The 13947-nt window shown below is 38.8% G+C and overlaps 2 protein-coding genes and 1 pseudogene across 4 annotated transcripts; 2 read left to right on the top strand and 1 right to left on the bottom strand.

Moving 5' to 3' along the window:
* The first annotated feature begins 718 nt into the window (after window positions 1-718).
* LOC148722918 (uncharacterized) lies at window positions 719-2546 on the top strand (annotated as a pseudogene). The gene is made up of 2 exons (XR_015991833.1): window positions 719-1663; window positions 2081-2546. The product of XR_015991833.1 is annotated as an uncharacterized LOC148722918 (transcript).
* A 520-nt stretch (window positions 2547-3066) lies between these two features.
* On the bottom strand, window positions 3067-5123 carry LOC148722917 (uncharacterized). 2 transcript variants are annotated; one of them, XM_088733657.1, is made up of 3 exons: window positions 5002-5123; window positions 4820-4885; window positions 3067-4004 (listed from the first exon to the last, which is right to left on the bottom strand). In XM_088733657.1, the coding sequence occupies exons 1-3, from the start codon at window positions 5037-5039 to the stop codon at window positions 3266-3268; spliced, it is 843 nt and encodes a 280-aa protein (XP_088589783.1). In that variant the 5' UTR covers window positions 5040-5123; the 3' UTR covers window positions 3067-3265. The 2 variants fall into 2 exon arrangements, with proteins under 2 accessions (XP_088589783.1, XP_088589784.1); XM_088733658.1 differs by lacking the exon at window positions 4820-4885 and having other exon boundaries at window positions 5002-5038.
* Window positions 4868-12513, top strand: LOC148722916 (bone morphogenetic protein 1-like). Its single transcript, XM_088733655.1, has 6 exons — window positions 4868-5296; window positions 8792-8848; window positions 9086-9478; window positions 10185-10625; window positions 11452-11856; window positions 12322-12513. The coding sequence occupies exons 1-6, from the start codon at window positions 5266-5268 to the stop codon at window positions 12390-12392; spliced, it is 1398 nt and encodes a 465-aa protein (XP_088589781.1). The 5' UTR covers window positions 4868-5265; the 3' UTR covers window positions 12393-12513.
* The last annotated feature ends 1434 nt before the right edge of the window (window positions 12514-13947 follow it).

Raw genomic sequence — 13947 nt, 5'->3', positions numbered from 1 at the left:
CAAGAAAGGGAGTATTTGTTCTTACAAGAAGGAGATGTGTTGAATGCTTAAAAATATGCAATTTTTTATCGCTTTCCGTGTGCTCCTATATCCTAGTAGAGAAGTGGCGACTAGTTTCGCCATTATAATGGGAATTACATCCCGCACAAGAAAATTGATAAAAAATCCATGGTAGCTTATCAATTTTCTTGTGCATCTATAGTATGCAGTGAATCAAAACAACGTTACGATTGATATGAAAACCGGGAGCTAGGTAACATTGACTGAGTACCATCAGGAGCCCATTATCCATTAATGGCTCCTGGTACCACAGGCGGCCTAAGCTCTCTTTGAGAACCACACATGGAACACAATTTCCATATTTATAAGGATTTGTATGGGATTTTCTACAAGATATCCACAGAGATAGTTAAAAGTGACTATTAAATAAAAATGGCTTACCTTGTTCCATACGTGTGTTTTTTTGCTCCTGATGTCGTTATTTTACCGATTTCACTTTATTTAAGCGGTTTTTTTTTTAATCCTGGTCTTCCTTTTATGTAGTAGAAAATCAGGATTAAAAAAAAAAAAAACCGCTTAAATCAAGTGAAATCGGTAAAATAACGACACCAGGAGCAAAAAACACACGTATGGAACAAGGTAAGCCATTTTTATTTAATATTTTCACTTTTAACTATCTCTGTGGATATCTTGTAGAAAATCCCATGCAAATCCTTATAAATATGCAAATTGTGTTGCTTGTGTGGTTCTCAAAGAGAGCTTGGGCAGCCTGTGCTGGTACCATCTAATGCAATATTAGGGACTTTAAGATTCAGTACGGCGAGGCTCTGGTACGGCTGATGTAACCGAAAGAGACTGGGCCGACTACGCCGTCTCCCGCCAAACCCAAATTGATTAAGTTTTGTGCAGTACGGCGAAGTCGAACTCGATATAAACAATAAAACTCTGCTCCAAGTTTTTTTGTTGTACGTATGTTTGTATGTTTGTTTAGAAAAAATGGTCTCTTGGAAAGAATTGAGAGAGTTTATAATGCTCTATTATGACATGAATGTCCTCGATGACGCCGAATTTCTCTTACTATACGACCTTTACAACCCACAAAACCTGGACTTGCCGTGTGAGTTGTATCCACGTTTCGACCTCGAAAACCTGACCGAAGATGAATGTTTCTCAGAATTTCGGTTCGAGAAAGCTGACATCCCAAGAATTTCTCGGGCTTAACGGATTCCTGCTGTTATAAGTTGTCACCAAGGGACAATTTGTGACGGAACCGAAGGATTGTGTATGCTTTTGAAGCGGTTGTGTTACCCTTGCCGATACAGTGACAGGGTCCACTTGTTCGCTGAGCCCGTTCCTGTATTGTGCACGATAACTAATCAAGTTTTAGATTATATTTATCAAGTTCACAGTCATCGCATTCTGCAGTGGAATCATCAGCTGCTAAGCCAAGCCAATCTTGAAAGATTTGCTGAAGTTGTTCACCGAAAAGGAAGCCCACTTAATAACTGTTTTGGTTTTGTTGATGGGACAGTTCGCCCTGTTTGTAGGCCCGGCACTCTTAACCAGAGGTTGCTTTACAATGGACACAAACGTGTCCATGGAATCAAATTTCAGTCTGTTGTTACCCCGAATGGAATGATTGCAAATATGTATGGCCCTGTTGGTAAGTTGCCTTTTCTTTAGAAAATTGAATATGGGGTCAGGGTGAGGAGGCAACTGCCAAAGTGCTTTGTTTTTCTCTTTCATCGTGGGAAATTGTATGGAATAAGACTTCCTGGAAACATACAACTGCTTTTTCATGAGAAATTAAAACACCCTCTTATAAAAACATTTCACTCTCATAGCCAAGCTGACTATTTCCAGAGAAAAGCATGTTTCCTTTAATATTTTCAATATTTCATAATACATGAATAAGCAAATGAATAGTTTGATTTTTCCCTGAATTGTCATAGTTTCAAGAAAAATGAACTATTCCTTTGAGACCCTCAATGCTTCAATATTCTTTCAACAAAATGTTATAAGACTTTGGTTTCACTTATCTGACTGAACTTTAACAGTGCCTCCATGAATTTTGTTGCAGAGGGCAGAAAGCATGATGCAGGTATGCTGGCTGATTCTGGCCTATTGCGTGACCTCAATCAGTATGCCTTCAGCCTGGCTGGACAACCACTTTGTATTTACGGGGATCCTGCCTACCCCATTCGTGTACACCTTCAATGTCCATTTAAAAATGGAGCTTTAACCCACAGATGGAAGCTTACAATACTACTATGAGAAGAGTGAGAACAAGTGTGGAGTAGCTGTTTGGAGACATAATAAGTTACTTCAAGTTTCTGGACTTTAAGAAGAACTTAAAGTCGGGACTGAGTAGTGTGGGGAAAATGTACATTGTTAGTGCTATTCTTAGAAATGGGCTAACATGTCTATATGGAAACACAACCTCAGATTTTTTCCTGTGTGATCCTCCTGACCTTGAAACTTATTTTGCATAAGACCCTTGAATTCATGGAAAATCTCAAAAGTACTTGGATTCAAGGTTATTTATGAAAGCAAAAGCCATATTTTTTGTGCACCCCACCTTGTTCTTCACATACTTAGACTTTCCAGATAGGTGTATCTTCAGAATTGCATATGCCATGACACTACTAACCTTAGCTCTCACTAGGACATAAGCAGAGCGACAAGATTCAAGTTCTCAACAAGGGTGAATCAGCCCGAAGGAAGCACAACCCTAAAATCAATAGTTTTTATATTACTTGCCCCTACATTAGTGCATTTCAGTTACAAAAGGAAAGTGTAAGCACAAGGAGAATGCAATGTCTTAAGTTTTTTGTGCTTGTGCCCAAGCCTGAGTCACAATTTAGAGATGTCAAAGTTGGGTATTATTGCAGTTGTGCTTGCTCAACTGGTGTGAACAAGCCCTTACTCCTTGTCCCCACGAAAAGAAAATTGAACTAGTAACACAACAATTTGCATGTCCTATAGGAGAAACATTTTTTTTCATTCAATTGTTTGCATAACACAGCCATTTAACCTTTTTTTTAAAACAAGACAAATATAAAATAAAGGCACATTCTGATTACCTTCCATGCACATCCAAACTTTCAAATACAGTCCTGTACCTGCCTCCAAAACACAACTTTGCTAATAACAATCATACATGGAGTACGTGATTTCACATCCCTTTTAATCTAACACCTCTTGCTATAAAACTCCAATGCAATGAAAGTGAACTGTTCTTAAAAAAATCCCAGACTCTTTTGAGTCACTCTTTTTGCAAGACTTTTTCTGAGACAGAGATCAATGCCTGACTTTGCTGTGCCATTAACATCTGCATGTGTTGATTATGTTGTTGCTGTTGAGCTTGCTGTTGAGCTTGTTGTTGGGCCATTGCCTGCAAGACGGATTGCTGCTGAGTGAACATTGTTGTGAACTGAGCAGCTTTTGTCTCTTCTTCTTTTTTCCTTATCTTAAGCTCTTCCTCTCTTAAAGTCATGTCTGATTTGGCCTTCTCCTGCATAAACTGGAGAGCCTTATTACTGCTTCTCCTGGATTTTCTTTCCTTTGACTCTTGGCCAACTTCAGATTTTCGTTTCTTTGTTTGCCCCATCCGTTCCAAAGCTTTGTTTCTAATATCCTCTGCTGTGGCCTTCTCTTGACCTTTCTTTTCATTAGCTTTTGCAATACCATCTCTTTCTCTCTCTGTTATATCCTCAAGAAGTAAATCAAGCTCATCTTGTTCTGGTACAGAGATTCCAGATGCAGCCAATTCTGTCTTTTCATTTTCTTTGAATCTGCCTTGAATAAGGTTAAATCTCTCCCTGACGGCCCGCTGAGATAAATTAGATTTAAATCTGACAGTTTGGCACCCTCCAAGATTCTTGGCAATTTCATCCCACAGTCGCCCTGCTTCGTTGGTTCCCTTTTTGTGTTTATAAACTTCTAGGGCAAGGACTTCTCGGCAAAGAAGGATATCATGCTCTCTTGTCCATTGCATTGACTTCCTAATAAAAATAATAGAACAGAAATCAAGTGCTCTTGTGAGTAGGAAAAAAGAACAGTAACCTGTGACACTGGAATTTCTGGAAAAATAAAGAATGTCATCATCTATCTGGGCATTAACCAGCACGACTTCTTTTCAAAATGAGGATTAAATTTTTAACCAAAGCTATTGGGTAAAACTGAAATAAGCATACAGTTTTCCTCTGCTTAGATGCAAAAGTAGAATGTCTCTTCTAAGTTACAAGTGGAAATGCTGGGTTTGACATTGAGTCTGATACATTGTCAACAATTATGCGTACATCTGTTTTAGCTTTACGACTTTTTTTTTCAGATCAGGAGAAAAACTTCCCTCACGACTTCAAAATATCCTAGAGTTTCCATTAGCTTATATATACTGGCGCCTAGATTTGCTAAAGAGTGCATGTGTAATTTCAAAGCATCCCACCAGAAGGTGAAAAATTGGTTTACCTTATCTTAAGCCCTTAAAATAAAAAATGTTCTATGAATGCTAATGTGTTCTAACAAAGTTTTTGTCATTATTCAGGAGCAAATTTCAAGAGAGAGATACTGCCTATCATCATAAAGCTCTGAAAGAGGGGCAAACTCAACAACCAAGTCAAGTGATTTCACTCAGCTGTAAGCTTAAGCTTAAATCGACAGAAAATGAACAAAATGGAAAGGAAAACAGTTTTCTCTTTCAAACCAAGTCATCCTATATTCCAGCAGTGACCCGTTTTCTAAGTTGCATGGAACTTCGCTAAACGTCAGTGTTTTAGAGACTAGAAGTGAGCAAAAGTAAAAACAACTTCGAACTTACAATGCTTGCGATGTGTGCTTGTCTGACTTGTCCATCTTTCGGAACACTTCCAGCAAGTTTTTTTTGCTAAAAGAACGTCATAAAACCCATATTATTTTAAAATATAGTACAAATTAACGTTTTTATGCCCCCTTTCCATTCTAACGATAAAAGATCCGATAAAAATACAATAGTTTACTCACGTAGTGAACACTCCGTCAACTCGCCATGTTTCCTGCATCAGACAGCCATGCTACGGTGGGAAACCTTGCTCGAACTGTAAGTAGTGACGTCACCGGAAGTAATCTTTCACACTTTTGCCGTACCAGAGCCTCGCCGTAGTGGATCTTAAAGTCTCTATTAATTGGGCGACCGCTGACACAATAATATATGTCATGAAATGTAAATAAGCAATTCTTGCAAGCGAATGACATATTAAAGTGAAGTCTCCTTTCGTCGAATCTCCCATGGCAATCGGGAAAGCAATGGAGATTCTAGGTAAGTTGAGTATATCTTCGGTCAAGTCTTTTGGTATTAAATTATGAAGGAGTGTGCGTGTGTGTGTGTTAGGCAGTAGCTGTTTCTTGAAGCGTAACGAATTAAATGGGCTTTACCCGGTTGTCACAAACACGGTTTACGTATGATGCACGATCCTCGCAGTAGATAGCGCTATTTATGCAATAACGAAAATCAGATCTGAAAAAAATCAGGCCTGTACGGGATTCGAACCACTAACCTCTGCGATACTAGTGCAGCGCTCTACCAATTGAGCTAACAAGCCAACTGGGAGCAGGCCGTTAAGTTGATTCGTAATAAACCCGTGAAAGTATATTCATTATATCTGATATTCATTGTATCTGACAAACACGGTTTCTCTCTTATTTCACGTTAAGCGCTTTGAGCGAAAAGAACTGCGAGAAAAAGGCGGATAAAGTGCGTATCTTTGTTGAGATGAGGTAAACAGTAACACAGCATCAATAATAAAGCGCTTAGCCACATACAAGAGAAGAGAGGGAACTTAATGTAAGGGTTGAATGTGCCGTCGAGTTGAATGTATCACACGTGATAAACGAAACGTATGAACGGGAACCAAGACGATCCAAATATCCGGCTGCTGGAAAAAATTCGAGCGTCGCAGCGACATAAACACTCGCCAAATTACAAGCATGCCCTGGGTGAAATGCTGTCTACAAACATTCATAATTTGAGTGCTGTAAGCAAATTATTCCACAGCGAAGCCTTTCAAGATGAATATACAAATAAATTTCCTGCACGCAACCGCTTGTTTCAATTTTATCTGAACAAGAAATTCAGTCAAAATTGTGAATCGGTGTGTTTTTTTTTTTATATTTAACAATTATTCGCCGAAGGTGAGGTGAATATCGTCGAATAATCCCCGAGACGAAGTCGAGGGGATTATTCGACAATATTCACCGAACCTGAGGCGAATAATTGTTTTAGTATAATTTCAGAGCTGAACAATAGAGAAATTTCTAAAATCATAACATTTTAGTAACATTTATTAACATTTTATTTAACATTTCATATAAACCGCGCGGAGCGGTTTATATAGCGTCACATGACATCTGTTACATGACATCAAAAATCGCTGTGCTCCTCCCAATATTTCTGAACTTTTTACTCACTGCGGGCTACAAAAGCCTTTATTTCTTTCATTTTAAAAAATAAAGTCAATGTTGTTGTTATAAGGAACCACTTGAACTCTTTGTTCAGCTCTGAAATTATACTAAATATATATGTAGGCAAACAGGTCTAAATTTTTCTAGAAATCAAAGGAACAAATATGGCACCCAAACGTGTGATTCTTTGTCGCCAGAAGTCTTTTTTTTTTTCTTTTCTTTTTTTACCCTTTGACTAGAGTCACTCAATTTTTCATTTCTTTCTCTTCTCGTCTGTCAATTTTAATGCCTCCTGCAATTCCTTTGTTATCCACCAACAATAGTCGTTTCTCAACTTCAGTTCGAATCTTTTTTTCCGGCCAGTGATGTTGAAGTGGTGGAAGGTAATTGCAGTTTTTGAGGCCACTGCCTCGTATAGGTGGTTTGCAACTAATCTCTAGAGACACAGGTAACAATAGTGAAAGAAACAAATACTGGTGGACGAACAAAAAGAGCTAATAAGCTATCTATTGTTTACGTCCACCAACATGGCGGCAATGACGTAACGTGCAAACCACGAAGTCACACATATACGTTGTGGAAATGAGTGAGTGTAGCGGTAGAATTCTGATCTCGACCCAACTTTGACCCGATGTTTCTCAGTGCTTCTCTTTGTTTACTTTTGAAGTATCTTGGTAATTCGACATTCGCACTTGATACACAGTTGAGTCCTCTCCTTTTGTGATTTCTGGATTACATTCACTAGCACAATATGTTTTTAGTTCTTGCCGTGACACTATGGAAGAAAGCAGAAAGCGATAAACATCTCACAATCATTTCAGAATTGTGCGCGATTAAAAACAAAAAATTTTCCATACAGAATTATCTTTTCAGGTGTGGTCCGTGCATCGTAAAACTCTGGGGAAATTTTTTAGTTGGAAGAGAGAGCATTTTACCGTATAAATCAGAAAATTATGTAGATCCGACGACATAATCTTTTTAGTTCTTGCCGTACTGTGACGCTACAAAGACGATAAACATTGCAAAATAATTTCACAGTAGCATTCACCAAGGCACAATTGAAATCAAAACTTTTCCTAAAAGAAATATCTCAGTACACGTCTTCTGCACATTATGTGAACTCTTAGGAAATTTTTTTCTTTGAAAAGAGAGTATTTTACAGTTTAAATCAGCGACTTTAGCCGGAAACGGCGGCTAAATTTGCGAGGCGAGCAATCTGCGTTTTACGATACATTTTTCTCATTAGACGTTTTGTTGTGTAGTATCGCTGAGTATTTTTATGAGTTGTGCCGTATTTTGACGAGCCCGTATCGCCGAGTATTTTTACGAGTTGTGCCGTAAATACTCAGCGATACTACACAACAAAACGTCTAATAAGTTATTTATTATCCAACACGCACAATTGTTATTTCAGTGCGGGCGAATTTCGCGGATGATTATTTACGGGGAGTGTGTGACAGAAGTATGCGAAGCGGAACGGAATTGGCGCGTTGTTGTGCTGCTGTTTCTATTTTCTTCATTAAATGAAGAAATTTCTGGTTGTCAAGCAGTTCTTCTTCGTTCGATTGATCTAATGAACTTGAATCTATATTTGCCAGTCATTCTGACTTTTCGTCGTCGGAAATATGATTCAAATTGTCCTTCACCTTGTTTTTTTTTTTTTTGTAACTACAATCCAATTCTTCGCCTGCACGATGCGAGAAAACCTGTTTAACCGGTACTACAATAGAAGAGTACAAATTCCGCGTGATATTTGTACTCGTCTAGGTGTAGTTGGATAATAACTTGAGTTATTCAACAGAATGATGGAATGGAGGAAGGGGTGGATGGGCGGAATGGCGGAATATCTTAAGACAAAAGTCTCAAAAGAAAGAAAAAAAAAAAAGGTATTTCCAATTAATAAGCGTAATTAAAAGAAGCACAGGTAGTCATTGTTTGAGACCAGAGAATAGGGGAACCACGAGGCTTTCATGCTAGTTCCATTATTATATTACTTTGCCGCCATCATCATCATCATCATTGTTAATGTTGTTATTTGTTATCATTTAATTATTGGTCGATTGTCAAGTAGACAATGCATTCTTGAATCATCTTCCTCTTGAGGAACAGGGTACTCATAAATATGTGGGATGCGGCAGGTTTTCAGTTTTGCACTTGAGACAAATATTCTGCAACGCTACCTGCTAGCGTCATTACACAACCTCCAGTTCTTTTCAATACTACAAAAATTGTGCTATAACAGCAGCCACATGCAGTCTTTGACTGTCTATGTTAGTTTTATTTTGCTGCAGTAAATGACTTGAGGTTTGACCCTCACGATATTTTCGGTTTCTGTTTTTTTTTTTCTCTGCAGTTTACGTTTTATTGACGATCTCCTTGATCTCATTGGGTTCGTTTGCGCAGAGCAACAGTAAGTTGGAACATTTCTTTCTGATAGTCAGATAATCCTTCAGAAAATTTTTGATATTATCTTTTTATAGCTGCTTAAATGTGGAAACACTTGAACAAGTCAGGAAGGTGTCACAGTAGCGAACTTTGCTTTTTGAAGGAAGTTTAGGGCAATTTTTTTTAAGTTTAAAGACACGAAATGTCGATTTGTAATGCTTCTGCGCAATGTTAATTTTAAAAAGTTGTAACTTTTTTCCAGGTTGTTCCGATGTTACTCAAAGAGTCACTGCCTCTAGATGGCACAACACAACTATCACGAGTCCCCACTACCCTGCAAATTACAGTAACAACTCGACATGTACTTGGTTAATTGAAGTTGCCAGTGATACTCAATCCGTTGGTTTTATATTGAAAGTCACTTTTAATAGCTTCCAGTTAGAAGAAGCTAAAACGGCTTTTCTCATTTGTAATGACAAACTGGAGTTCTATGATGGTAACAGCACTAATTTGTCAGATCTTCTTGGATCATACTGTGGAGCAGTATCTCCCAAGGTTGTTTATTCCACTGGACGGCTCCTTTATGTCAAGTTCCAGTCAGATGGACGTTATTCCGACAAGGGATTTAGTTTAAACATTTCGGCCGTTATGGAAGGCAAGTCAATCACCACTCACTTTGTTAATGAAGTTAGCTTTAGTCTTATGCTCATACAATCGGAACAAAAAAAGAGGTCAAACAGAAAAAAGGGAGAAAAAAAGGAAGGGGAAAGAAAAGAAAAAAGAAGGGAAAGAAAAGGAAAGCTTGAAAGACAAGAAATGATACAAACTTATGTATGAACAACCGCTGCCAAGTTAGCCCAGGCGTTTGAGCGCCAGAATGTCGTGCAGATGGTTAAGAGTTATGTGACGTCTTTGGTATGACATCTGCGAATGATTTAGACGTCCTAGTCTTCACGGATCAGGACAATAAACCATAAGCTCCGTCTCCTGTATTTCCTTTGTACTGGTTAGCAGAGAACGTTAAAAATTGAAGAACGCACGCACTTCCAGTAAAGGATAGGGAATGTAGTTTATGGTGCTGAACTGGCCTTGTTTCCATTTGAAAAAAATTCTTGAATTGGCTGCATCTGTAAATTTTCCTTTCAAAAGTTGAAAACTGCTTAGTGAAGCCCCACGCAAAGTGTTATAAAGCGCTTTGAAGCATATTCATATGGATAATGTGCTGTATAAATGCAGCATTATCTTTACAATTAACTCACACCATATATCCTAGAATGGAGTTCGAGGTTAGTCAAAGATTCAGTACCGAACATTATCCCTGGACTGGTGGTTAAAGTCTCTGTCGTTTTTATTTCATCCAGAGGAAGCCGCTGGTATTTGTCGTAGGACGGATAGCCTAGATAAAGTACTCGAGCTTGGCGGGTTGTCGGGCACATTCTTTACTCCAGATTACCCTGTTCTTTACCCGATGGCTGCGCAGTGCACTTGGGTGATCTCTGTTCCCGCTGGTCGAAGAGTGAAGTTGACATTTGAAGATTTTAATCTAGGAGTAAAAATTGAACCAGATGCTATTTGTCAAGAAATGGACTCAACAGATTATGTGCGGATCCGAGATGGGCGGCTGAAAGATAGCAAAGAGCTTGCTATGTTCTGTGCATTGAACAAGCCGATCTGGGGGAACATATACGATGTTTACTCCACTGGAAATTATATGCGGGTCTCGTTTGCCGCCTTTAGGCTTAATCAGTTAGGTCGCCTTGCCTCAAAAGGCTTCAAGGCCCGTTACCTTTCTTTGGACGCTTGTAAGTAATTTGTCACTTGTGTCTCTCAAGAGTTTATGTTCTTATCGTTTCCGTTTGATGATAACTTAAATGGGTGTTTGATCTCATGCTGTCATTTCTATATCACGAGATCTTTTTCAATTTAAAGCAATGTTTGTCATATTTTTGTTTGTTTATTTTTTTTTTGTGTTGTTTTTATTTGTTTTGGTCAAGGAATTTTGGGTTTTCAACTTCCCAAAGAATGCAAGTGCGTACTACATTTTGTTTAAAAGCAACTCTAAGCAATGCTAAGAAAAATTTATAACAGTAACGATTACAGTAACGATAACGGTAACGAGAAAAATAACTATAACGATAACATTAACTATAACGATAACAGTAACGATAACAGAAACCATTATAGTAACGATGACATTAACGATAACGGTAACGAGAAAAATAACTATAACGATACCATTAACTATAACGATAACACTAACTATAACGATAACAAAAAAACAAAAAAAACAAAAAAACTATAACGATAACAGTAACTATAACGATAACAGTAACTGTAACGATAACAGTAACGATGACAGAAACCATTATAGTAACTATAACAGTGTAGTAACGATGACAGTAACGATAACGGTAACGATGACAACAATGATAACAGTAAGGGTTACAGTAACGATAACGGTATCGAGAACAGTATCGATAACAAGTACGATAATAGTAACGATAATGATAACAATAACAATAACAACAACGATAACGGTAACGATCACAGAAATGTTAACATTAACGATAACGATAACGAATTTCAGTCTTACGATGAGTTAACTCATTGTTTATCCCTTTTTCCCAGCTCCTGATGCCTATTCTAAGGAATTGTGTTACCGAGGAAACGTCAACAATAATAACCTGATGTTAACTGGTTCAAATGGAACTCTTAAAAGTCCAGAGAAGAATTCAGTTTACCCCCCAGCTATGAGCTGCGATTGGCTAATCACTGTACCAGATGGAAAAATCGTGAAACTCAGCTTTGACAGGTTTGAATTGGAACCCAGCTTTGGCCAGCCATGTACTGAAGATTATGTAGAAATCCGTGATGGAAGAGAAAGTAACAGTGCGAAAAAAGGAAGATTCTGCGGTAAAGAAAAACCAAAGGACATTGAGTCAAGCGGATCCTACATGAGAGTGATTTTCAGATCTGACAAGTCAGCTTCAAATTACAAAGGTTTTAAGGCCACGTTTCTGGCAACCTCTACAGGTAAGTCTAACTGACTTCAGGGGCCCGTCATTATTTACTGCGTGAGTAGGGGGAACGGAGGATTTCGGTTTGTTGCCACTTAATTCACAGACTCCCATCGTCCCCCCTCCCCCGCAATGCTCTGCAGTGTTCTTATGCCCCCCCCCCCCCACACTGACAATTTTCTATAGCCCCTCCTTTATACTCTGTTAGCAGCGGCTAATCCCCCTTCCGCTCCCCTGGAATGCTATGCGACCTCCCTCTCCTCCCCTCCCTCCTTCAGTTGTCTAATAATGACAGGTCCCTCAGGTGAAATCCCTATTGGGCTTTTAAAAGCTAGGTTAACAGTAAACGCCATCTCTCTTGGAATAAGCTCAGCTCAACCTAGTTCCCAGGGCTTTTCCATGCCCCAAAATGAGTAAAAAACCCTGGGAACGAGGTTGAACTCAGCGAAATGTCTCTTCTCTCCTTGACTTTTGTCTTTAGGTTCCTCGACGGCCAAGGTTGTCGCCTGCACAGTTGGTTCAATTGTACTTGCTGCTCTGATGATTTTCTGAGTGTTGTGTAATAGGGAGAGCAAGAAGAACCCCTACCCTACCCTGGAGAAAGGCAGTTCCACCGTAACCCCTCACAGGAGAATTGTAACTGAGGCAATAAACATTTGTATAGTCAATCACACACTTTAGTACAATCTATAAGTAGTGTAATAGTTGATGATGGATCTTTCCACATGAATTTTCAATTTTAAGTGTCCAGACACAATATCTAAAAGTCCGGCCGGATCTTTCAAAGTTATTTAAAAATATCGGGACCCAAACGACCCATTAAGGTCACTGATCACTTCACGTGCACCTCAGCTAATGTCATCTATTGCATAACTTGCACTTATTGCAAAAAGCTCTACATCGGCGAAACAGGAAGACTACTAGATGACCGATTCCGAGAACACCTTCGCGACGTAGAAAGGAATGACATGGACGCATCAAAACCAGTCGCTAGACACTTTAATCTACCTAATCATTCTAAGCAACAACATATGGCAATCTGCGGTCTTTCCTTACATTTAGGTAGCTCGGAAAGCCGCAAAACTCTCGAACAAAAGTTTATCTTCCAAATCAGCACTCTTAATCCCACAGGTATCAACGAACGCTTTTCATTCTACTAATTTACTCGTGTTTTTCTCGTCACCATGCCCCCACCAATAGCGTAGCTTCACTTTCTGCTTATATACCCACACACAACCCACAATTCCTCCATTCGGTGGCCAATTTACCATTTCAACTTTGTTGATATATTCAAATTATTTCGTTACCCCCACCGACACAGCCCCAAACAGTTTCTTTCGAAACTATCAGTCTTTATTCCTCCATTCGGTCTGACGAAGGGCTAACGCTCGAAACGTCACCTTTTTAACTCTTTACGGTGGCCAATTTACAATTTCAACTTAGTTGATATTACCAAATTACCTTGTTACCCCCACCAACGCAGCACCACAGTTTCTTTAGCAACTTACCCCCTTTGAATAGTTACTGCTTCTGCAAACGCAACCGTCACCACTGTTGCTCAAAACTCCAGATAACAGCCAGTGGTGCCACCTTCGTTCCTTTTAATTCATTTTTTCCGCTGCTTGAAGTTAACAATAATAAAAAATTGCTGAATTCTCAACACAACCTCAGTTATCTAGTATTTAGGCTCCCTCGTCATCATCGCTATTGTACTGTCGTTGTCTAATTAAACGAGGGAGCGATTGGGGAGGTTTGTGGTATTGTACCAGGATTATTCTCACGGAAATTCACTTAGCTAGACTCTCTAAAAAAGGCATTTCCTACATTTTACTGAAATTCTCTAATCATTTAAGTCCCCGTTGAGCTAAAATAGCGCCGAACAGGTTATATGCGAACATTACCGAAAATTAATTCGAGAAATTTTCAATCTTATTATTAATTCTCGGAGACTATCTCATTTCTGGAAAGATCTCTAATGCTCTTTTGGAATAAATGGGCGAAATTAGGAAGAGATGGAGTTGATTGCGCTTTTAAAAGAGACGAATTTATGAAGAGAGAGCGCGTTGGGTAAGGTCATGAAAAACAAACAAAAAAACTGAAAACAGGG

The sequence above is a fragment of the Stylophora pistillata genome, chromosome 9, assembly GCF_964205215.1.
Source record: "Stylophora pistillata chromosome 9, jaStyPist1.2, whole genome shotgun sequence".
NCBI lineage: Eukaryota > Metazoa > Cnidaria > Anthozoa > Scleractinia > Pocilloporidae > Stylophora > Stylophora pistillata.
The sequence above is the reverse complement of the archived record's forward strand: the minus strand, read 5'-3'. Positions and strand labels throughout refer to the sequence as shown.